The sequence below is a fragment of the Ranitomeya variabilis genome, chromosome 1 (genome assembly GCF_051348905.1).
Source record: "Ranitomeya variabilis isolate aRanVar5 chromosome 1, aRanVar5.hap1, whole genome shotgun sequence".
NCBI classification, from domain to species: Eukaryota; Metazoa; Chordata; class Amphibia; order Anura; family Dendrobatidae; genus Ranitomeya; species Ranitomeya variabilis.
The window spans coordinates 701,021,615-701,046,527 of record NC_135232.1 but is presented as its reverse complement, the minus strand read 5'-3'; the positions used below and the strand labels follow the sequence as shown (position 1 = coordinate 701,046,527).

General features: G+C 43.0%; 1 protein-coding gene across 3 annotated transcripts in view; it reads left to right on the top strand.

Annotated features, from left to right (window-relative positions):
• Positions 1 to 24,913, top strand: part of MDGA2 (MAM domain containing glycosylphosphatidylinositol anchor 2) — a 939,656-nt gene that overhangs the window by 619,597 nt on the left and 295,146 nt on the right. For all 3 annotated transcript variants that reach the window (XM_077267305.1, XM_077267304.1, XM_077267303.1), the window contains exon 7: positions 168 to 497. In XM_077267305.1, coding sequence (XP_077123420.1) covers positions 168 to 497 — 330 coding nt within the window. The remainder of the gene's footprint in view (positions 1 to 167; positions 498 to 24,913) is intronic.

Below are 24,913 nucleotides of genomic sequence, written 5' to 3'. Positions count from 1 at the left end.
AAGATAGTAGTTGTACCTGAAGGAGCCCAGAGATCCCTCTGTCACATGAAGAGTCACAAATATTAAAAATGGCACATTACAGGTGAATGTTTAGATACTGATCCAATGTCTATCACTTAATCTGTGATGAAATTTTTTTTTCTAATTATAAATTTTTCTTATTTTAGCTTTAAAAAAAGGACGTTACTGGATAACCCCTGATCCCTACCACAAAGATGACAACATCCAAATTGGCCGAGAGGTGAAAATATCCTGCCAGGTGGAAGCTGTACCATCCGAGGAACTTACTTTTAGTTGGTTTAAAAATGGTCGTCCTTTACGGAGTTCTGAAAGAATGGTCATAACTCAGACTGACCCCGATGTCTCCCCTGGCACCACTAATCTGGATATCATTGATCTAAAATTTACAGACTTTGGCACGTACACGTGCGTTGCTTCACTCAAAGGGGGAGGTGTTCCAGATATCAGCAATGATGTGAACATATCCAGCAGCACAGGTAAGGGGTTATACATAATTTTACATTAATTCTGTTTAATTATTATTATTAATTTAGCACCATTTATTCTATGGTGCTTTACATGTAAATAGGGATATACTGTACATAAAAAACAAGTACAATAATCTTGAACTTATCGAGTCTCCGACTGGTACAGGAGGAGAGAGGACCCTGCCCGCAAGGGCTCACAGTCTACAAGGGCTTGAGAGGATACAGTAGGTGAGGGTAGAGCTCGTCATGCATCGGTATGGTGGAACGAGGGTTGCTGCAGGTTGTAGGCTTGTCTTAAGAGGTAGGTCTTCAGGTTGCCTTTGAAGGTTTCCATGGTAAGCGAGAGTCTGATTTGTTGGGGTAGAAAGTTCCAGAGTATAGGGGATGAGATTGTGGTCAGATGAGATAAGAGGGGAGTAGAGAAGGAGATCTTGTGAGGATCGGAGGTTGCATACAGGTAAATACTTGGAGACTAGGTCACAGATGTAAGGAAGAGACAGCTTGTGGATGGCTTTGTATGCCAAGGTTAGGGTTTTTAACTGGAGTCTCTGGGCAATGGAGAGCCAATGAAGAGATTGACAGAGAAGAGAAGCATGGGAATAGCGGGGGGATAGGTGGATTAGTAGGGCAGCGGAGTTTAGGATGGATTAGAGGAATGTGAGAGTGTAAGAGGGGAGGCCACAGAGCAGGAAGTTGCAATAGTCAAGACAGGAGATGATGAGGGCATGCACTAGTGTTTTTGCAGATGTTTGGTTGAAGAATGCAGATCCGGGAGATATTTTTAAAATGGAGTCGGAAGGAAGTGGAAAGGGCTTGGATGTAAGGTTTGAAGGAGAGAGATCAGAGTCAAGGATTACTCCGAGACAGTAAGCTTGCAGGACTGGGGAGAGTGAGCAGCCATTGACTTTGATGGATAGATCTGTTGGGGGGTTGAATGAGAAGGTGGAAAGATGATGAATTCTGTTTTATCCGTCTTAAGTTTTATAAATCTAGCAGAGATGAAAGTCAAAATAGCAGCCAGACATTGATACTGGTTAGTAAAGACGTGATATTGGGTCTAGAGAGGTAGTCCTGTGTTTCATCAACATAGAGATGATACTGAAAGCCTTGGGACTTGACGAGCTGTCTCAGGTCAAAAGTGTAGATGGAGAAGAGCAGAGATCCTAGATTTGAAACTTGGGGGACATTGGCAAATAGTGGAATGAGAAGGTGGTGTGTGAGTGGGAGATGCTGAATGTCCAGTCTGTAAGGTATGAGGAGTCCTAAGATAGAGCCAAGTCTGTGATGCCAAGAGATGAGATAATCTATAGGAATGGTCCACTGTGTTAAAGGTAGATGCCAGGTCCAGGAGGAGGAGGACTGAGTAGTGTCACTTGGATTTGGCAGTTAGTACGTCATTGGTGACTTTAGTCAGGGAAGTTTCCCCGGAATGGTGTGGTTAGAAGCCAGTTTGTAAGCGGTCGAAAAGGGAGCGGGAATAGAGATGGAAGGACAGTTCAAAATGGACGTTTTGTTCCAGCAGTTTTGAGGCATAAGGGGGAAGTGATATGGGGCGATAGCTAGACGGAGAGGATAGGTCAAGGGAGTACTTTTTGAGGATAGGTGTGATCGAGGCATGTTTGAAGAATAGATCTCCCTGCTCTGCTGCACAGCTGCTATGGGACCACTGAGCAGATCGGGGGCGGTACAAGCTACATGATCATTTATCTTTTGGGTCATCTGAAGGCAATTGTTTATGCTGTGAAGATACAAGATGTGCAGCATCTGAAACAACGGATACTGGAAGCCTGTACTAGCATTTCTTCTGCGGTGTTGCTATTAGTGTGTCAAGAGTGGAAGAAAAGGATTGCATTGACAATCCAACACAATGGGCAGCACTTTGAACACATTTTAAAGTGGTCATAAACTTGTAAATAACTCATGAAAGAATAAGGTTAGGTTTAAACCAAGCACACCATTGTTTTTCTTGTGAAATTCTCAATAAGATTGATGTCACATGACCCTCTTCCCACTGAAAATAAAGTTGGATCCAAAATGGCCGACTTCAAAATGGCCGACATGGTCACCACCCATCTTGAAAAGTTTCTACCCTCCCATATACTAATGTGCCACATACAGGAAGTTGATATCACCAACCATTCCCATTTTATTTAGGTGTATCCATCTAAATGGCCCACCCTGTACTATTAATGGTTTCTTTATTGATGTCTAACCTCTGAGTCCTCCACATTTTTGGGAATGTGTGTCAGGTTCTCTATTTTGCATGTGCATAGTCACTTTTAATTAAGTCTAAGAAATTTACAGAAACCAGGGCCCTGATTCAACAAAGGGATTACACCATAATTCTGATGTAAATTGCTTTGAAAAGATGCAACATATTTGGATCAAAATTTTGAAACTTTTGGAATTTGTCACACCAGTTTCACTTAACTCCTCCAAAATGGACAAGGCTGCTGCTGGACAGTCAGAGGCACATCAGAGGCACAGCTCATCTAATTCATGGGGAACTATAGTGTTCCTTACATCAAAAATTTTACTCTAGTCCTGACTGGAGTAAGATTTGTGGTGAGATGCACAGAGGTGCACGCTCCTTTTCAGACACTGCTCATTCATTAAGATTCATGTCCATCCTAATGATTCAAGAGTGTCTGACTCTAACATGCCCCCCTCATCAGGAGGGGCATGAACATCGCCGATCTTGGTGAGTCGGAGCCATGGAATCCAATGGAAAAAGATCATGCATGCATGTCCTTCTTTTTGATGGGAACTAAGACCTGGAAATCAGTTTTTGGATTCGTCAACCAAAACATGGAATTAATTAAAAAGTCCACCCTATTTTACTAAAAAAACATCTTAGAATTCCAAGGGCATAACTGCTGGGTACAGATGGTGCAGTAGCACTTAGGTTATGGAACCCATAGAGGTCCTAAAAATTACTCTGAAAATATGATATATGGTGTATGATAGTTGAGCGGTTTTGCATTTGTACCCCGCATCTTTAAGTTACACATCTGAATACATCTTTAAAAAAAAGAAGAAAATCCTAATTGGCTTTTGAAATTAGAATTTATTTTGTGCCATCTGAAAAATTGTCGAAAGATTTCAGATCCCTTTAAAGTCTTTCCGAGGTCTGACTGTCCTTTAAAGCCCATCTACTGAGAGCGAGAAGATAAAAGTCTGCCATATTATTTATTTTCTATTCCTCTGGATGTGGAAGCTATTACTTCAGCGTTATTTTGGCTAACGCGAGAACGGCTCCTTGTAAATCATATCTGGGTTTTCATTAAAGATTGTATGGCTGGAGGGGTATTTATACTGCTTTTTCGGTAACTGTGAAACAGAGTTCAATCAGTAGTATCAAATTAAAGACACACATCCCATCAGAGCAGCGATTGCTTCTCTCAGTTACAAAGTGATTTTTGCATCCCGGCTTTTAACACTATGGACGATGTAAGTTATGTCAGGCGTTGGATGCTGGAGGGATATAGAAATGGATGTAGAAGCTATAAATTGTGATATGATCCACTGACTTACTCAGCCGTAAGCGATAGCGCATTTTATTCTTCCCGGCGGCATCTCAAAATACATAGGGCGAGTTTCATATTTACAAATGTAGCAGAGCGACTTTGGACAGATGCAGCAGAGCTTAACGGTAACTTTGGTCATTTATAATAACGCTTTAATAGGTTATTTATATAGTGCTACAGGTAAGCTTACTGCATTGTCCAGCTTTATGGGGAACTATTTTTTTTGTTACTTAAATACATTGGTCTTTAGCTAAAAATCATATTTGCATTAAAAAAATGTTCACTATTTCTATTCTATAACCTCTGTGTTGTACCGTCTATCGCTGGCTGCAGAATGGGTTAGCTGAGAATCTGTCAGTGAGCTCATTCTGATAGTCCAATGGAAGAATTCCAAATCTTGTCTGTCTTTTTTTTAACACTTCAGGTTGGCGCCATTATACTGATTAAAATGATACCTGGTAATGAAATCCGTCTTGTGGTTGTTGTGTAATCTTTTATTTTCAGTTTTGAGTTAATGGTATGTTGGGGCCCAGGGGCGGCCGGTGGGGGGGGGTCTTCATGTGGTGCTCTGATTAGGTATTCATCAGTATAAATAAAATGCAAGTTAAATAAAAAATTAAATAAAATAAAAAAAAAATACAATTTTAAATACCTTTTACATAAAAAATAGCCCTAATTAAATAAAATAAAAATTTAAAATTAAATAATTAAATTTAAAATAGCAAATAAAAATACCTTTAAAATAGATGAAACTAGATAAAATAAAAAATACGTAACATAAAAAATACATAAAATAAATACAATCTTAAACAACTTTTAAATACATTTAAAATAAATAAAATTAAATAAAAAATAAATGAATAAGATAAAAATTAAAGCAAATAAATACAATTTAAAATGCCTTTTCAATAAAAAATACCTTGAAATCAATAGCTTTTGGTAAACATCTATCTTTGCCATGGAAATATGCAGCCTTCCATACATTTTAGCTGCATTTGTTAATTTTTGGCAAATGTGGCATCCTGACAGTGCTAAGCTTAAAGTTAAGGAGTTCTTCAGTACAACCCATTTTTTATGGACATCTTCAATATTTTTGTCTGATGACAAGTGTTTTACTACTTGGCAATCTGTGGTGTACATGTATGGTAAAAGCATGCCTTCTTTAAAACCAAATGATGAGCTCCATATGTAGCTGAGCTCGCGCCATGCAGTGCAGGTGCCGGCTGTATTATACAGCCGGCACCTGAGAGTAACGGCTGCCATCGGAGTTTTCTCAGATCACAACAATTTGATCTGTTAAATGCTGCAGTCAATCATGACATTGACATTTAGGAGGTTAAGAATAGTACGCTGGGCTAAAAAAAATCTATTTAAAAAAATATATACTGTATATGAAAAAGAAATAAACATTACTTTGAGAGAAGCACCAATCCAGAAAGACAATCTTAAAATACACTGCTAAAAAAATAAAAGGAACACTAAAATCCCACATCCTAGATATCACTGAATGAAATATTCCAGTTGTAAATCTTTATTCATTACATAGTGTTGAGAACAATAAAACCTAAAAATTATTAATGGAAATCACTAATATCCCACGAGGTCTGGAGGTTGAATGATGCTCAAAATCAAAGTGGAAAATCAAATTACCGGCTGATCCAACTTCAGTGGAAATGCCTCAAGACAAGGAAATGATGCTCAGTAGTGTGTGTGGCCTCCACGTGCCTGTATGACCTCCCTACAACGCCTGGGCATGCTCCTGATGAGGCAGCGGATGGTGTCCTGAGGGATCTCCTCCCAGACCTGGACTAAAGCATCCGCCAACTCCTAGACAGTCTGCGGTGCAACGTGATGTTGGTGGATGGTGCGAGACATGATGTCCCAGATGTGTTCAATCGGATTCAGGTCTGGGGAACAGGCTGGAACTGCTTGCAGGAACTGCTGACACACTCCAGTCACATGAGGTCTGGCATTGCAGTAGGAGGAACCCAGGGACAACCGCACAAGCGTATGGTCTCACAAGGGGTCTGAGGATTTCATCTCGGTACCTAATGGCAGTCAGGCTACCTGTGGCGAGCACATGCAGTGCAAACATTCTTGCCACAGCTCACATTGATGTGCCATCCTGGATGAGCTGCACTACCTGAGCCACTTGTGTGGGTTGTAGAGTCCGTCTCATGCTACCACAAGTGTGAAAGCACAACCAACATTCAAAAGTGACCAAAACATCAGCCAGAAAGCATTGGTACTGAGATGTGGTCTGTGGTCCCCACCTGCAGAACCACTCCTTTATTGGGGGTGTCTTGATAATTGCCAATAATTTCTATCTGTTGTCTATTCCATTTGCACAACAGCATGTGAAATTGATTGTCAAACAGTGTTGTTCCTAAGTGGACAGTTTGATTTCACAGAAGTTTGATTTACTTGGAGTTATATTCTGTTGTTTAAGTGTTCCCTTTATTTTTTTGAGCAGTGTATAATGTCTAGGGGTCATCTCAAAGTAGTTTCATTGCATACATTTACTGCTTCCAAATCTATATATCGACCTACGTGACCCGGCAAAATGCAAACAGTAGTTTAAACATTGCCCAGAATAACTATAAAATCATGACAAAAATCCAATGTGAACTGTCACCTACTAGTGATGAGCGAGCGTGCTCGGATAAAGTGTTATCTTAGCAAGCTCGAGTACTAATAGAGTATCTTCGGCGTGATCGAATAATATGTTCCAGTCCCCGCAGCTGCATGTCTCGTGGCTGTTAGACAGCTGCAACACATGCAGGGATTGCCTAAAAACAGACAATCCCAATATGTGCTTCTGCTGTCAAGCAGCCACGAGACATGCTGCCGCTGGGACTCGAACATAGTATTCGAGCAGGCCGAAGATACTTTATTAGCACTCGAGCTTGCTAAGATAACACTGTATCCCAGCATGTTCACTCATCACTATTAAGTACACAAAACTGCTCTGTGTAAACAGGATCAGTGTTAGTAATTACATGTGCTGCCCAGTTATGGAGCATCGTTTCTTTCAGCTGTCATTTAGTATTTTCTCTTAAATTTTTATAAATAATCACATGCTACCATTTCTCATGTCAAAGGGGTGTATCACTATACTTTTAGCCCCGAGTGAACAGTGACTATGAAAAAGACACACCCTTACCAGCCATTTATCAATTTATTCATACATTTCTAGGAGGAATAACATAAGAACCTCAATGCAGCTCTAAGGGAAAATCCTCCAAAACTCTGATTTTGACATCTTCCTGAAAATGTAAATTTTTGCACTGTTTTTTCTTATTCGAAATGTCATAACTTTCTTTTATTTTTCCATCAAGATAACCATTTGATGGCTTGTTTTTTTGCAGGACGAGTTAAAGTTTTGAATTACACCATTCAATTTACCATATAATGTACTGAAAAATAGAAAGCAATTCCAAGCATGGTAATAAGAGAAAAAAAAACAAAAACAATTCCATCAATGTTTTTTTTGGAAATTTTATTGTGCTGGAAAAATGACCTGGCATTAACATGCTCCAGGTCACTATAATTACAACGATACAAAACTTGTATAGATTTTTTTTTATATGTTAGTGGTTGAAATAAATTCAGAAGTTTATAAAAATTAAAAAATTATTTGGCTCTTGTTGCCATTTCCCGAGATCCTTAATTTTTCTTTTTCTGTTGTTGGAGCGATGAAAGTTCTTGGTTTTTTTTGCGTGGTGATCTGTAGTTTTCATTGGTACCATTTGGGTATGCTTACAATGTTTTTATTGCTTTTTATGCTTTTTTTGTTCGGGAGGAGCAACAACCGAAAAACAGCAATTCTAGCTGATCAATTTTTTTTGCCACTTAAATATCACTGACAGAGATTGAAACAGCGTATGGAAGAGGTTAAGAAAAATATAAGTATCTCATGGAGGTAAACATATCACCTTTACATTTTTTGCAACCCAATTTTTTTGAAATTTCTTGTTTTTTGAGAAGCTCATGCAGCTTGATTTTTTTTTTTTTTTTAAAACAAGCTACATGGAAAAATTACAGATTGTAGCAATATGCATTTTTTTCTTTTGCCGAGAGACAAGACAAGATAGAATGAAAAAGAAAGTGTTTAAAATGACTGTTTTTAGCGTGTGATTGGATCTGGAAGATCCGCAAGGTGCAATTTTAAGGATAAGAATAGAGATGTTGTCAGACACAGATTGACATGTTATACCTTTTCGAGAGCTCCCCATTGAGCTTTTATGCTGGGTTGAGTGTTTCCAAGGCTTTCATTTACATGCTTTTTAGTGTGCCTTTGGTAGGGAACAATAGAATTTTTCTTGGAACTCAAGTTTATGATTGGATCTTGGTCACCTAAAACACTAAAACATTACCTGCACCTTCTCAAAGAGAGAAAAAGCCTTGACAACTGCTTGACGTAATTCTAGTTCTAGATGTTGAGAAGTCGGCCAGGAACTGGAATATTGAATATTTTCCCATCTACGATTGATGTGAGACCTCATCAGATATTGTTTAGAATGACAGAATGCAACAGAATAATTGGAAATTCTTGGGAGATTGACCTCTGTTGTGCTCCCTTGGCATGTTTCATGCAGATATGCAAAACTGCTCAAATTAAAAAGCATTAAAATTCATAAAAAAACGCTAAAGTATTTTGTACAAGTCACATATATAGTATGTATTGTGGTAAAGTGACTCAGAAAGACTATAATTTGTGTGAAATTCAATGAAATCCCTGATGTGAAACAGGAATATGTTCACAGGATGTCATTTTTTAGGCTGTAATATAGCCATCATCTACCATGTGTGGAGAAAGCTCAAATCCTGAGCCCCCTTCAGACATACTGTCTGTGCATCATTTTGCATTAAAGGGTTAATGTTACTAACAGACTACACTGACCGACTTTTCTCTTCTCAAAATGAAAACATGATTAAAAAATATCCCTTTTGTGGGGAAGATGGCTACCAATCTGGTTTTTATACACAGCCAGTGTACATGAAAGAAGCCATGACTTTTTGGCCAGAGGTTCAAAAATTATCCCTGTATGGGGAATTGAAACTGGTTTGATCAGTGAAGATGTTAAATGTTTTCCAACAATTAGTTCAAAAATTATCCTTTTTAAAAAGCATCCCTTTTTTGGGAGCCATTTCAGCATTTGTTTTCTACCCTGTACTGTGTAGCTATAGAGCTGTGTAGATATACAGCACTATGGAGAAGCAGGATATGTGTGTGGCTGTCTATCGGCAGTAGCTGCACAGTATAGAATATGATGGGATAGGCAAGGAGATGTCTGGCTGTTTCGGGCCAGCACTATCAGTCTCTGGCATCACTAGCACAGTATAGATCGAATATGATGCACAGGCAGTACACTGGCAGCAGCAGAACAATGTAGACCACGATGGACATGCAGGCAGATGGTACGGCCATTCTAATCATTGACATCAGCCATGCATGAATGAAAATTCAGCAGTGATGCATGATGTATTTTGCTAAATATAAAATTGTTCTCTCTTTTTGAGGGCAATCTTGTGCGTGACAAAGCTATCTACCACACTGAATACTATTTCTGACAGTACACTGGAATCTCGACATGACAGTAAGCCAATGACAAATTGGGCCAGTTCTTGACTCTGGTCCAGTCTGCTGACCCAGAAATCCAATGCATTTGGACACAGGATATCTACCATAGAAAGGACACAGTTCAGGTTCGACAGAAAGTTGCTGTTCAGCTGGTGTCTCTCTGCTCATGTATGTCAGGTTGGCTCAGTGGCAGATAAAACATCTGGTCCATCATGTCATATATAATGTAGCTGTTGCTGATGCCTTGGTTAATTGTAGCCCACGCACTGGCATAGGCGGGGGATCATTGGCTCTGTGGAAAGCAGAGAGAGGTCTCTTGCTCAGACATACGTCACCAAGTGCCTGCTCAGCGAAAGCTTTGTCGAGAAGGGAAAACAGATTTTCCTGGTTATGTGTCCACTTTGAATCCCTTCTGGAAGCCGTAAAAATTCCACATGTTGATATTAAAGTGAAGGTCTAAAAGTATATCTATCCAGCAATCATCGCTTTGCATGATGCCAATAATATGCTTGTCATTCCACAAGCAATTGAGCACGCAGCTTGCCATGCTTGCCAGCTTGACTAAGGGCTCCATTAGTTCATTGTTTGCACCTGCTGAGACAGTTAGTTTGAAATTAATGATGATAATGATGATGATGAGTACGACGACAATGACGATGACGCTGGCTATGATTGTCTATCTGTTTGAACATGAGAACTCAATGCTCCTTTCCACATCTATGTGATGCTCCTCCACATATAGCGGCATGTAGCATTAAACTCGAGGGTCCCCAACAGGACAGTGATGAACATATAGAAATTGCAGTTCTTTCTACATGTCAGCCGTCTCTGGCTGAAGCATCTGCTTTGTGTAAAAAGGCATCAAGCTTTTTTAGCATGATTTGTGGGAATCAAGTTACAGACTATTAAAATCATAGGAACTAGAGAATTCTACAAAAATTTTAGCTACACTCAAATAATTTGCTCATCTCCGAAGCTGACTTATTCCGATCACGGGTGTGTCAGAAGCTGCAGACTGTCGCACAGCACCTGGCTTCAGACGGTCTCTGCGGATGGCTCTGCAGATGCCTTCCTAGTCCTTCTGACTCTTGGTTCCAGTGGCAACCTCCCCCGGCTCTAAATAACACTCCTAGACTGGATGCTTATAGACTTCCTGTCTGCTTTTGGGAATCGGCATTGATATTTCCATTTTCCCCTGTTGAGGCTTTGAGCTATAGCAGTCAGCTATCTTTCTCTTTGGTGCTGCCGGAGGACATCTGTGTTACCTCTCTGAGTCTACTCAAGATAAGTGTTCCCCTTGTTGGTCTATCCCAGCTGTCTTTAGTTGTAGTGAGGATTGACTAGTGCTAACCCCATCCTTCCCTAAGCAGGGCTTATTGCCAGGGTCAAGCAGGGATTAGGTTCCTGCTCAGCGATAGGTGGGGAACCTTTATAGGGATATTTAGGGCAGACAAGGTACTTTAGATCTGCCTAGGAATCCCCACTCCCCCCTTCCCCTCATCCCTTCATGTTTCACTTACTGTAGTCTTTCCTACACTGTGTGTGACATCACTTCTATTTTGGGGGAGGCAAGAGGTGAGACCTGGCAAAGGGACATGGCTTAGAATTTCTAATCTCCTATTACAGACAGGACAGTAGGAAGAGAGTATTTACTGTAAGGTATAGAACTGTGAGCAGGAAATAAATAAGTAGGGAACTTCTGTAACTTTTTAAAATATATTTATCACTCTTATTTTTATTGCAAAATATGATCAAGAGAGAAATAAAAATGAAGGGAAGACTAACTGATTGTGTGCATTTTTCATTTTCAGTGTTCTTCTAGCATCAAATGTATTTCAAACTATATATAAAATGTTACAAAATAATGGAAAGATAAAGACAAAACAATGCCCCTTCCTAGTATGTTGACTATTGCTGAATGGCAGTTCATTGAATTTACTTTTCTTTACTCATTTTTATTTCACAGGCACTAAGAACCAATCCATCATGTGAGATTTAAAATGTGCCATGGGAGCTCCATTGCCTTAAATGCAAGAAGCATGATTCATAATCACACCACTGAGTACACAGTATTAAATCCTGGTAGTTAGGATCTAGTATATTCAGTAGAAAACAAAAATATGAAAAATTATGAGCCCCTGTAATGTAATAAATAAAATGTGCACTAATGAATATCCCAGTGTTCCAGATCACTGCTACAAGAGAAATATAATCATCCCCTGCTGCTGTAGATATCCCAGTCGAGCTTATTAACTATGAATTGTTAATAAGTGATAACTTTTTAATTCTGTGCTTATCACATGCAGCCTGCTCATCATTACGACAAGCAACTGAGAATACTGGTCACTTTCTTAGACAAAAATCAACATACAGCATACCTATTCTTAGTAAGAATCTTGTTGATCTATATATATAACCGTCTAAGGTCCACTTCCGTCTGTTTGTCTGTCTGTAACGGAAATCCCGTGTTGCTGATTCGGCGCCACCAATCAGCGGCAGGCACCGTCCGGCCGCGAATTGGCCCCTCCCTACTCCCCTCCAGTCAGTGCCCCTTCCAAACTCCCCTCCAGTCAGCGCACACATAGAGTTTTAGCAGTCTGTTAAACGGACTGCGTTACACTGCGGCATAACGCGGTGTAACGCAGTCCGTTAATGCTGTCATTAACCCTGTAAGTGTGACCAACTTTTTACTATTGATGCTGCCTATGCAGCATCAATAGTAAAAACATATAATGTTAAAAATAATAATAATAATAATAAAAAAATCATTATATTCTCACCTTCCGGCATCCGCGGCAGCCTTTCCTGCTGCTCCTCGAGATTCTCCGGTCCCAAGAATGCATTGCGGCAATGACCCCAGATGACGTATAGTGGTCTCGCGAGACCGCTACATCATCACGGGTTGTTGCCGCAAGACATTACTGGGAACAGAGCATCGCGAGGAGCATCGCTAAAAGCCTGGGCTGGATTCTGGGGCCGCCGGGTGAGTATATAACTATTTTTTATTTTACTTCTTTTTTTAACAGGGATATGGTGCCCACATTGCTATATACTACGTGGGCTGTGTTATATACTACGTGGGCTGTGTTATATACTGCGTGGGCTGTGTTATATACTACGTCACTGTGCTATATACTACGTGGGCTGTGCTATATACTACGTGGCTGTGCTATATACTATGTGGCTGTGCTATATACTACAAGGCTGTGCTATATACTTCGTAAGCTGTGTTATATACTGGGCGGGCTGTGTTATATACTGCGTGGGCTGTGCTATATACTATGTGGGCTGTGCTATATATACCGTGTTCCAAATTATTATGCAAATTAGATTTAAGTGTCATAAAGATTTAATTGTTTTGTTTTTCAAATAAACTCATGGATGGTATTGTGTCTCAGGGCTCAATGGATCACTGAAATCAATCTTAAACACATGTAATAATTAGTTTTCCAGGTGATTCTCCTTAAAGGGACTCTGTCACCCCCTCCAGCCGTTATAAACTAAAAGAGCCACCTTGTGCAGCAGTAATGCTGCATTCTGACAAGGTGGCTCTTTTAGTTATTGGTGCAGTCAAAGCAGAAATAAAGCGTTTTATAATTTCGCAAAAATACCTGTCTTTAGCCCTGGAGGCAGGTCTTAACCCCCCTGCTGCACACGCCACACTGCCGTTACTCAAGGCTTCTTCGGTGCCGGGCGCCGCCCCCTCCGCGCTGTTTTCAAATCAAATCCGGTGCCTGCGCTGTTTTGTTCTGCCTGGGGCAGGCACAGTGAACGCTGCCTGTCTGACCTCAGATGCAGTCTCGCAGACTGCACCTGTGCGGCCTCCCAGCTTGTGAATCCCAGCCCCGCAGTGTATGCATTATGCACAGTGCGGGGCTGGGATTCACAAGCTGGGTGGCCGCACAGAATGCAGCATTGCTGCTGCACAAGGTGGCTCTTTTAGTTTATAATGGCTGGAGGGGGTGACAGAGTCCCTTTAAAGGAAAACTACTTAAAAATGATGTTCCACATTATTAAGCAGGCCACAGGTTTCAAGCAATATGGGAAATAAAAAGGATCTCTCTGCTGCTGAAAAGCGTTAAATAGTGCAATGCCTTGGTCAAGGGATAAAAACATTAGATATTTCCCGAAAATGTAAGCGTGATCATTGTACTGTTAAGAGATTTGTGGCTGAATCTGAGCACAGACGTGTTCGTGCTGATAAAGGCATAATGAGGAAGGTTTCTGCCAGGCAAGTTCATTGGATTAAGAGAGCAGCTGCTAAAAAGCCATTACAAGCCAGCAAACATATATTTGAAGCTGCTGGTGCCTCTGGAGTCCCTCGAACCTCAAGGTGTAGGATCCTTCAAAGGCTTGCTGTGGTGCATAAACCTACTATTCGGCCACCCCTAAACAGTGTTCACAAGCAGAAACGGTTGCATTGAGCCCAGACATACATGTAGACTAATTTTCAAACAGTCTTGTTTACTGATGAGTGTCGAGCAACCCTGGATGGTCCAGATGGATGGTGTAGTGGATGGTTGGTGGATGGCCACATGTACCAACAAGGCTGCGATGTCAGCAATGAGGTGGAGGAGTCCTGTTTTGGGCTGGAATCATGGGGAAACAGCTGGTAGGGCCCTTTAAGGTTCCTGAAGGTGTGAAAATGACCTCTGCAAGTATATAGAGTTTCTGACTGACAACTTACTTCCATGGTATAAAAAGCAGAAACGTGCCTTCAGGAGCAAAATCATCTTCATGCATGACAATGCACCATCTCATGCTGCAAAGAATCCCTCTGAGTCATTGGCTGCTATGGGCTTAAAAGGAGATAAACTCATGGTGTGGCCACCATCTTCCCCTGACCTCAACCCTATAGAGAACCTTTGGAGTATCATCAAGCCAAAGATCTATGAGGGTGGGAGGCAGTTCACATCAAAACAGCAGCTCTGGGAGGCTATTCTGACTTCATGCAAAGAAATACAAGCAGAAACTCTCGAAAAAAAACTCACAAGTTCAATGGATGCAAGAAATGTGAAGGTGATACCAAAGAAGGGTTCCTATGTTAACATGTAACTTGGCCCGTTAGGATGTTTTGGAGTTAAATAGCTTTTTTGTTCAGTGAATGTGACCTCCTAATGCTGCGAATTCCACAAAGGAGCATTTTCAGTTCTTTAAAACATATCAAATGTTTAGAAATTCTACTGTGCCTAATAATTTGGAACAGTGCAATCTGAGTTTTTATTAATTTTGGAGATTATACTGTTATCATTGGGAGTTTTCTTCCATAAAATTCGATGTATAATCTAACAGGTGATAACTTTTATTAGGCTGACTGTCATTTGCAACGACCATTTAGGAAAATCCGAAAAAAATATAATTTGCATAATAATTTGGAACATGGTGTACTACGAGGGCTGTGTTATATACTATGTGGGCTGTGCTATATACTACTTGCGCTGTGCTATATACTATGTGGGCTGTGCTATATACTACGTGGCTGTGCAATATACTACGTTGCTGTGCTATATACTATGTGGCTGTGTTACATACTACGTAGCTGTGCTATATACTACGTGGCTGTGCTATATACTATGTGGCTGTGCTATATACTACGTGGGCTGTGTTATATGCTAAGTGGGCTGTGAGACTCTTTCACCTGGGGCCCTCAAAAACCTGGAGCTCGCCCTGGCTTCACTCATTGGTCACGCCCGGCTGGCCGCGAACAATCAGCGACAGACGCAGTCCGGTCGTGAATTGGCGCGGGATTTGAACCACTCTTCGCTAATTGGTCACGCCCGGCCGGCCGAATCCTGTGTATTCATTGCATTATTCTGAAATCTTCATAAATAAACTGCATATATTCTAGAATACCCGATGTGTTAGAATCGGGCCACCATCTAGTCTTTGATAAAAAATTTCATCTTTATTTTACTCATTTATACAGCTCTAGGGATTGGCAAATCCGAACGGTAAAGTTCAGGGTCCATACCGAACACCTAGAGTCCATGCACGGACCCCGAACACAGACTTCTCCCTGAAGTCTGTATTACTGTTCAGGTTCGGCAGCCCGAAATATCCGCTGTTTCCCACGCTATCATCTGCGTGACAGGTGACAACACCAGCACAAGAATCACTTACCGCCGGTCAGAGCGCTGCTTTTCTCATGCTGTCATACAGATGATAGCATGTAAGCAAGCACTGTGACCGGCAGTAAAAAGGTTACAGCTAGTGATGAACGAGTATGCTCGTTATTCGAGATTTCCGAGCATGCTGGGGTGATCTCCGAGTATTTTGGGCGTGCTCGCAGATTTAGTTTGTGTTGCTGCAGCTGCATTATTTGCAGCTGCTAGACAGCCTGAATACATGTGGGGATTGCCTGTTAGGGCCCCATGACATTTTTTTCTTTATGAACAAGTACAGTAAAATATTTACCCAAGGTAAACCTAGTTCACAGCCTTCAGATGTTCCTGCAGCTGGAAACACAAGTAACCTTAAAGTGTACCTCAAAGTTTCTCATGAGGTTTCCAGGCCTCACAGGTGCCGGAAGTCCCGATTGCTGTGAACTCTGGTAACCTTTAAGGCTACTTGAGTTCACAGCCATCAGGTCTCATGGTAGCGTGTGTGCCAGACTGATAAATATCAGAGTGCCGAGTGCCAGACTCTGAGTCATTCATCATGAGAACCAGCTGCTGTAACAATCCTGCTGGCATCACTGCATGGCCTTCATTCTCCACCTGCCTGTTACATCAACTCACTCACCCAGTGCCATGCTGTGAGATCTGTCTGCTGCAGGGTCCATGCCATGTGCACCATGGCCGCTTACTCTGTGTACACTTCCTGGCTGTGTGCATAGGGGGGCGGCGCCAGCAACTCCGGATTCTTATTGAGACTGTGTGCACCTCCCTAAGGTGTCCCTGGCCAATAGCCTAGAGGCCTCTGATACTTAAGGCATCCTCACCCATTGGAGGATGCCTGAGCAAACTATTTCCCTCAGTTAGCATTTGCTACTGAGCTGCCTGGTCGTGTCTGTTTCCTGTCTCTGAGGGCTGCAATACGCAGGTCTTTATCTGTGTTCCGTTACTTCTGTGTCTGAACTCTGGTCTATGCCTGTTCCTGTTCCTTCTTTGTTTGTTTACCATCCTCATTCTGCTGTGTTTACCTCTGCATAACCTCTCTGCTCTGCTTGCCACTATCAGTGGCTCTGCATCTCTCTGCTCTGTTCGCCTCTACCTGTGGCTCTGTGCCTCTTAGCTTTGCTCGCCACAACCTGTGGCTCTGCACCCTCTGGCTCTTGGCTTTGCCTCCTGCAGTTTTGGCTCTTTGCATTGCCTCCTGCGGTTCGCTCCGCCTCCCGCATCTCAGCTCTTGGCTCCGCCTCCAGCATCTCCGCTCTTGGCTCCACCTCCAGCATCTCCGCTCTTAGCTCCGCCTCCTCCTTTGCCTTCTCCTTCTCTGCTCTTAGCTCCGTCTTCTCCTTCCTGCTCTTACTCCGCCTCCTGTGGTTCTGCTTTGCATCAGCTCTTGCTCTACCTCTGTTCAGCAACTTGCCATACAGGTCTCTACCTGTTTCTTTATGTTCACCAGTCTGAACAGGTTCTTACCTGTTTCCACACACCCGCCTGTATATCAGTTCCTAACAGAGTATCAGCCCTGTCTGCCAGAGTGCCAGCCGTGCCCGCCTGTCTGCCAGAGTGCCAGCTGTGCCTGTCTGTCTGCCTGTATCTCTGTCAAGCCAGTCTGCCCATCAGGGCCTCTGCCATACCTGTCCGTCAGCCAGTGTCACAGCCGTGCCTGCTGCCTGTGTCTTGTCCCCGGTGGGATCAGCATCCACAGTCAGACTCCACCCTGGAGTGGTACCTGGTAGCTTCCTATTGCATAAGTCTGACCTCACCATCAGAGGCTCCAGTGAACATCTAGGGAGCTACTTAGTTATGCCCCTTCCAGGGAAGTTTGGTCTGTGGTCCCGTGGGGCCACACCCCCAGACGCCCGCGCCAACCAGTCTCGGCACGAGCGTTACAGCTGCTATGAACTCTGGTGCAGCTCCAGTGTATTTAAATAAATAATAAAAAAAATAGCATGGGGTCTCCCCCATTTTTGACAACCAGCCAAGTGAAAGCACACAGCTGGTGAATGGTATTCTCAGACTAGAAAGAGGCTATGGATATTGTCCCTCCCCAGCATAAAAATAGCAGCCCGCAGTTGGCTCAGAAAATGCAAATCTATTAGATGCGCCAATTCTGGTGCTTTTCACTGCTCTTTTCAAGTACTCTGCTGCGGTGGCAAGTGGGGTAATATTTGTGAGGTTGATGTCAGCTTTGTAACATCAGCTGACATCAAGCACACAGATTAATATTAGAGAGGCATCCCCATTATTAACCCCATAGGAAAATTTTATAAAAACACAGAGTAAAGTCCTGTACTTGAAATAAAAAGACAGGTTCCTTTATGTGAAAGAAACACTTCCCACCCCTTTTACACATTTATTAATGTAAAATTTAAATAATAAAACACCATATTCCTTACCTGTCTGATTAAATCCATTTGTCCCACAACGAGACCAACTCTGCTTCATCTGGATTGCATGGTTGAGCAGTGGTATAATGTGACTACTCAGCCATGAATCCAGGAGACACTGAGCTGAGCCTGAGAACTCAGCTACAGTGCCAAAGTCATTGAGTTGACGGGAGTTCATAGCCAATGAAGTTTGGTCCCCATTTGACGTAAGCGCTTGGCACTGAAGTTGAAATCTCAGGCTCAGCTCAGTGTCTCCTGGATTCTCGGCTGAGTGGTCAGATCATGCCACAGCTCCACCATGCAATCTATATGTAGCAGAGTTGGAGCATGTCGTGGGACAAATGGATTATTGTCAGGCAGGTGAGGAATATGGTGTTTTATTATTATTATTTTACTAGATGGTGGCCCGATTCTAATGCATCGGGTATTCTAGAATATGTATGTAGTTTATTTATGAAGATTTCAGAATAATGCAATAAATACACAGTATTCGGCCGGCCAGGCGCGACCAATTAGGGAGGCGTTGCTCAAATCCCGCGCCAATTCGCGGCTGGACTGCGTCTGTCACTGATTGTTCGCGGCCGGCCGGGCGCAACCAATGAGTGAAGCCAGGGTGAGCTCCAAGTGTTTGAGGGCCCCGTGCGAGTCTCACAGCCCACGTAGCATATAACACAGCCCACGTAGTATATAGCACAGCCATGTAGTATATAGCACAGCCACATAGTATATAGCACAGCTACGTAGTATGTAACACAGCCACATAGTATATTGCACAGCCACGTAGTATATTGCACAGCCCAAGTAGTATATTCAACAGCCCATGTAGTATATTGCACAGCCCACGTAGTATAGTGCACAGCCACATAGTATATAGCACAGCCCACGCAATATATAACAGTCCACATAGTATATAGCACAACCCACGCAGTATATAACACAGCCCACGTAGTATATAGCACAGCCACGTAGTATATTGCACAGCCACGTAGTATATAGCACAGCCACGTAGTATATTGCACAGCCACATAGTATATAGCACAGCCCACGCAATATATAACATAGCCCCCACGTAGTATATAGCACAGCCACGTATATTGCACAGCCACGTAGTATATTGCACAGCCACGTAGTATATTGCACAACCACGTAGTATATTGTACAGCCCACGTAGTATATAGCAATGTGGCCACCATATCCCTGTTAAAAAAAGAATTAAAATAAAAAATAGTTAGATACTCACCTTCCGGCGGCCCCAGAATCCAGCCCAGGCCTTTAGCGATGCTCCTCGCGACGCTCTGTTCCCAGTAATGTCTTGCGGCAATAACCCGTGATGATGTAGCGGTCTCGCGAGACTGCTACGTCATCTGGGGTCATTGCCGCAATGCATTCTTGGGACCGGAGCATCGCGAGGAGCGGAAAAGGCTGCCGCAGATGCCGGAAGGTGAGAATATAATGATTTTTTTTATTATTATTATTATTTTTAACATCATATGTTTTTACTATTGATGCTGCATAGGCAGCATCAATAGTAAAAAGTTGGTCACACTTACAGGGTTAATGGCAGCGTTAACGGACTGCATTACACCGCGTTATGCCGTGGTGTAACGCATTTCATTTAACGGACTGCTAAAACGCTATGTGGGCGCTGACTGGAGGGAATATAGAGGGGGCACTGACTGGAGGGGAGTAGGGAGGGGCCAATTCACGGCCGGACTGTGCCTATGGCTGATTGGTCGCGCCCAGCCGGCCACGACCAATCAGCGATGCGGGATTTCCGTTACAGACAGACAAACAGATGGAAGTGGACCTTAGATCATTATATATATAGATAATAAATAGGTGAAAGAAGTTGGGGAAATGTTTCTTTTAAAGGGAACCTATCACCCCGTTTTTTTCGGTATGAGATAAAAATACTGTTAAATAGGGCCTGAGCTGTGCATTACAATAGTGTAGTTTGTGGACTCCGATTCCCCACCTATGCTGCCGAAATACGTTACCAAAGTAGTCGTTTTCGCCTGTCAATCAGGCTGGTCAGGTCGGATGGGCGTGGTTTCTTCCCCCAGATATTGCGTAGTTTTCCATTGGTGGTGTAGTGGTGTGCGCATGTCCAAGGTCCCGAATCCTGCACAGGGGTGTAAAAATAGCAGCGATGTCCGTTATTCCATTGGTGATCGGTGGGCGCGGCCATCTTGCTTTGGCCGCGCGTGCGCAGAGGCGGCGCTCTGCTGGCCGCGGCTTCAGGAAAATGGCCGCCGCGATATCCATCTGCGCACGCGCGGAATCCCGCGGCCATTTTCCTGAAGCCGCGGCCAGCAGAGCGCCGCTTCTGCGCACGCGCGGCCAAAGCAAGATGGCCGCGCCCACCGATCACCAATGGAATAACGGACATCGCTGCTATTTTTACACCCCTGTGCAGGATTCTGGACCTTGGGCATGCGCACACCACTACGCCACCAACGGAAAACTACGCAATATCTGGGGGAAGAAACCACGCCCATCCGACCTGACCAGCCTGATTGACAGGCGAAAACGACTACTTTGGTAACGTATTTCGGCAGCATAGGTGGGGAATCGGGGTCCACAAACTACACTATTGTAATGCACAGCTCAGGCCCTATTTAACAGTATTTTTATCTCATACCGAAAAAAACGGGGTGATAGGTTCCCTTTAAATAAAGGAGTCTGTTTTTTTATTGCAAATAAAGGACTTTTCTCTGTCAGTATTTCTATTACATTTGACGATGGCGTTAGTAAAGGGGCTGTTTTAATACTAAACTGTGAGCTTGATGTCAGCTGACTTTACAAAGCTGACATAATGCAAACAAATATTACTTCACTTACCACCTCACAAGGGCAAGTGAGAAGAGTTAGGCAAAGCTCCAGTATTGGTGCATCTAATAGATGCGCCTTTTCTGGGGCAGCTGCGGGCTGCTATTTTTAGGCTAGGGAGGGCCGATATACATGGCTCCTTCCCAGTCTGAGAATACCAGCCCCCACCTGTCTGCCTTAGCTTGCTTTGTTGTAAAAAAAAAAAAAAATAGCAGACCCCACGCCAATTAAATTATTTATTTAAATAATTGAAAAACACGGCATGGAGACACCTCTAAGGCCGGCGTCACACTCGGCGTAAGACAATACGGTCCGTTTTTTACGTCCGTACTACGGCCGTAATATGGAGAAATGTTCCCAAAATAGTGATCCGTAGTCAGGGTGTGTCAGCGTATTTTGCGCATGGCATCCTCCGTATGTAATCCGTATGGCATCCGTACTGCGAGATTTTCGCGCAGGCTTGCAAAACCGACATCTAATGGATTTATGTGCTCAAATGTTAGGGAAAACATATATACAGTATATATATATATATATATATGTCATTGAGACACATATATACACTCACCGGCCACTTTATTAGGTACACCATGCTAGTAACGGGTTGGACCCCCTTTTGCCTTCAGAACTGCCTCAATTCTTCGTGGCATAGATTCAACAAGGTGCTGGAAGCATTCCTCAGAGATTTTGGTCCATATTGACATGATGGCATCACACAGTTGCCGCAGATTTGTCGGCTGCACATCCCAAAGATGCTCCATACAAGGCAGGATGGATCCATGCTTTCATGTTGTTTATGCCAAATTCTGACCCTACCATCCGAATGTCGCAGCAGAAATCGAGACTCATCAGACCAAGCAACGTTTTTCCAATCTTCTACTGTCCAATTTCGATGAGCTTGTACAAATTGTAGCCTCAGTTTCCTATTCTTAGCTGAAAGGAGTGGTACCCGTTGTGGTCTTCTGCTGCTGTAGCCCATCTGCCTCAAAGTTCGACGCACTGTGCGTTCAGAGATGCTCTTAGGCCTACCTTGGTTGTAACGGGTGGCGATTTGAGTCACTGTTGCCTTTCTATCAGCTCGAACCAGTCTGCCCATTCTCCTCTGACCTCTGGCATCAACAAGGCATTTCCGCCCACAGAACTGCCGCTCACTGGATTTTTTTTCTTTTTCGGACCATTCTCTGTAAACCCTAGAGATGGTTGTGCGTGAAAATCCCAGTAGATCAGCAGTTTCTGAAATACTCAGACCAGCCCTTCTGGCACCAACAACCATGCCACGTTCAAAGGCACTCAAATCACCTTTCTTCCCCATACTGATGCTCGGTTTGAACTGCAGGAGATTGTCTTGACCATGTCTACATGCCTAAATGCACTGAGTTGCCGCCATGTGATTAGCTGATTAGAAATTAAGTGTTAACAAGAAGTTGGACAGGTGTACCTAATAAAGTGGCCAGTGAGTGTATATATTCTGTATTTAGATTTCATTCAGCACGATATCTGTGAACAGCCGGTAATTCAATTGCCGGCTTTTCATTTCTCCTGCACAAACCCGACAGGATATGAGACATGGTTTACATACAGTAAACCATCTCATATCCCCTTTTTTTTGCATATTCCACACTACTAATGTTAGTAGTGTGTATGTGCAAAATTTCAGCGCTGTAGCTGCTGAAATAAAGGGTTAAATGGCGGAAAAAATTGGCGTGGGCTCCCGCGCAATTTTCTCCGCCAGAATGGTAAAGCCAGTGACTGACGGCAGATATTAATAGCCAGGAGAGGGTCCATGGTTATTGTGAACTGTCTCGTCCCACGAAGTAATCCATCTGAAGGGGTTAACTAATATTACAGGCAGAGCTGCGATAAACCACTCGCTCGTGCCTGTAATCCCCGGGTGCTGAAAGGAAAGCAGTGATCTATACTTACATTGAGTTGCGGTGATGCGCCCTCTGGTGGATGTTCTCATGAACTGCAGCCTGGGAACTTTTTCCCACGCTCCAGGTCATATGAGGACATCCACCAGGGGGCGCATCACCGCGACTGAAGGAAATGTAGGTCAATGACCTACATTTCATTCATTCGCCGGGGATTACAGGCACGGAGCACAGCTGCATTTAGCAGGGCTCCTGCCTGTAATATTAGTTAACCCCTTCAGATGGATTACTTCGTGGGACGAGACGGTTCACCAGAAGGTATGTATCTTGTGCGTTTATTATTTTTCCAAGCGAGGGTGTTCCTGATGGATTGAGAGAACAATAAATTATTACAACAACCGCTGTGTTTATTGCATTAAACTACTTTTAAATCATGTGTGTGTGTGTTTTTTAACCCTTTCATACAATTGGATTAATAATGGATAGGTGTCATAATTGACGCCTCTCCATTATTAATCTGGCTTAATGTCACCTTACAATAGCAAGGTGGCATTAACCCTTCATTACCCCATATCCCACAGCTACAGGGAGTGGGAAGAGAGTGGCCAAGTGCCAGAATAGGCGCATCTTCCAGATGTGCCTTTTCTGGGGTGGCTGGGGGCAGATGTTTGTAGCCACGGGGGGGCCAATAACCATGGACCCTCTCCTGGCTATTAATATCTGCCGTCAGTCACTGGCTTTACCACTCTGGCGGAGAAAATTGTGCGGGAGCCCACGCCAATTTTTTCCGCCATTTAACCCTTTATTTCAGCAGCTACAGCGCTGAAATTTTGCACATACACACTACTAACATTAGTAGTGTGGAATATGCAAAAAAAAGGGGATATGAGATGGTTTACTCTATGTAATCATGTCTCATATCCTGTCGGGTTTGTGCAGGAGAAATGAAAAGCCGGCAATTGAATTACCGACTTTTCACTAACAGCGCTGCGTATTTCTCGCAAGTCACACTGCAGGTCCGTGTGGAATCCGTATTTTTCTCGCCCCCATAGACTTTCATTAGCGATTTTTTTGCGCAATACGCTGACAAACGCAGCATGCTGCGATTTTGTACGGCCGTAGAAAGCCGTATAATACTGAACCGTAATATACGGCTAATAGGAGCAGCCCCATTGAGAAGCATTGTGCTGTATGTAATGTGAGTTTTACGGACGTAGTTTCTGCGCTCTTACGTCCGTAAAACTCGCCAGTGTGACGCCGGCCTAATTTTGATAACCAGCCAAGATAATGCTGACAGGTGAGGGCTGCAGCCCGCAGCTGTCTGCTTTGCCTGAGCTGGTTATCAAGAATAGAGGGGACCCCAAGCCATTTTTTAATTTTATTTATTTATTGCACAGGCACCAGCTGATGAATACTTTCAGAATCGTACACCTGCTTTCACTGCTATCAGTGAGAGCGGGGCATACAATAATGAGAGTAGTACTCCCATCAGCCGACGCCTGTGCCCAGCAGTAAACTTTTAATGGCCAGTCACAGCTGCTGCCTCACATGTTATCATCTGTATGGCAGCGTGGGAACCACAGCTCTCTGACCAGAACTTACCACAGATTAGAGCCAGTGTTTATTACACTTTCTCAAAGATAACAGCATGGGAAACACGAGATGTTGAGGACCCCTATTCATTTGTACAGGGTTAGGGTATCCGAACGATGACTATTTAGTGCCATTAATTCCACAGCGGTTTACAGACATTATTGCCTTTGAATCCATTGGGCTTCCAATCTAAATTCCCTATTAATATGTCTTTGGAGTGTGGGAGGAATCCGGAGGAACCCACGCAAACACGGGGAGAACATAGCAACTCCTTGCAGATGTTGTCAATGGTGGGATTTAAACCCCGAACCCCAGCTCTTGAAGACTGCAGTGCAAACCACTGAGCCACCCTCCTCATATTATAATATTTACTGCATCAATTGCAGTTCTGTGCTAACATATAATGAGTTGACAGTACAGAGATAAGTGAATAAATTTGAGTGGAATTTAATTCTACTCGAATTTTACGAAAAAAAAATCTATATTTGCAATAATAAGGCTTTAAAGTAATTCACTTCTCCACG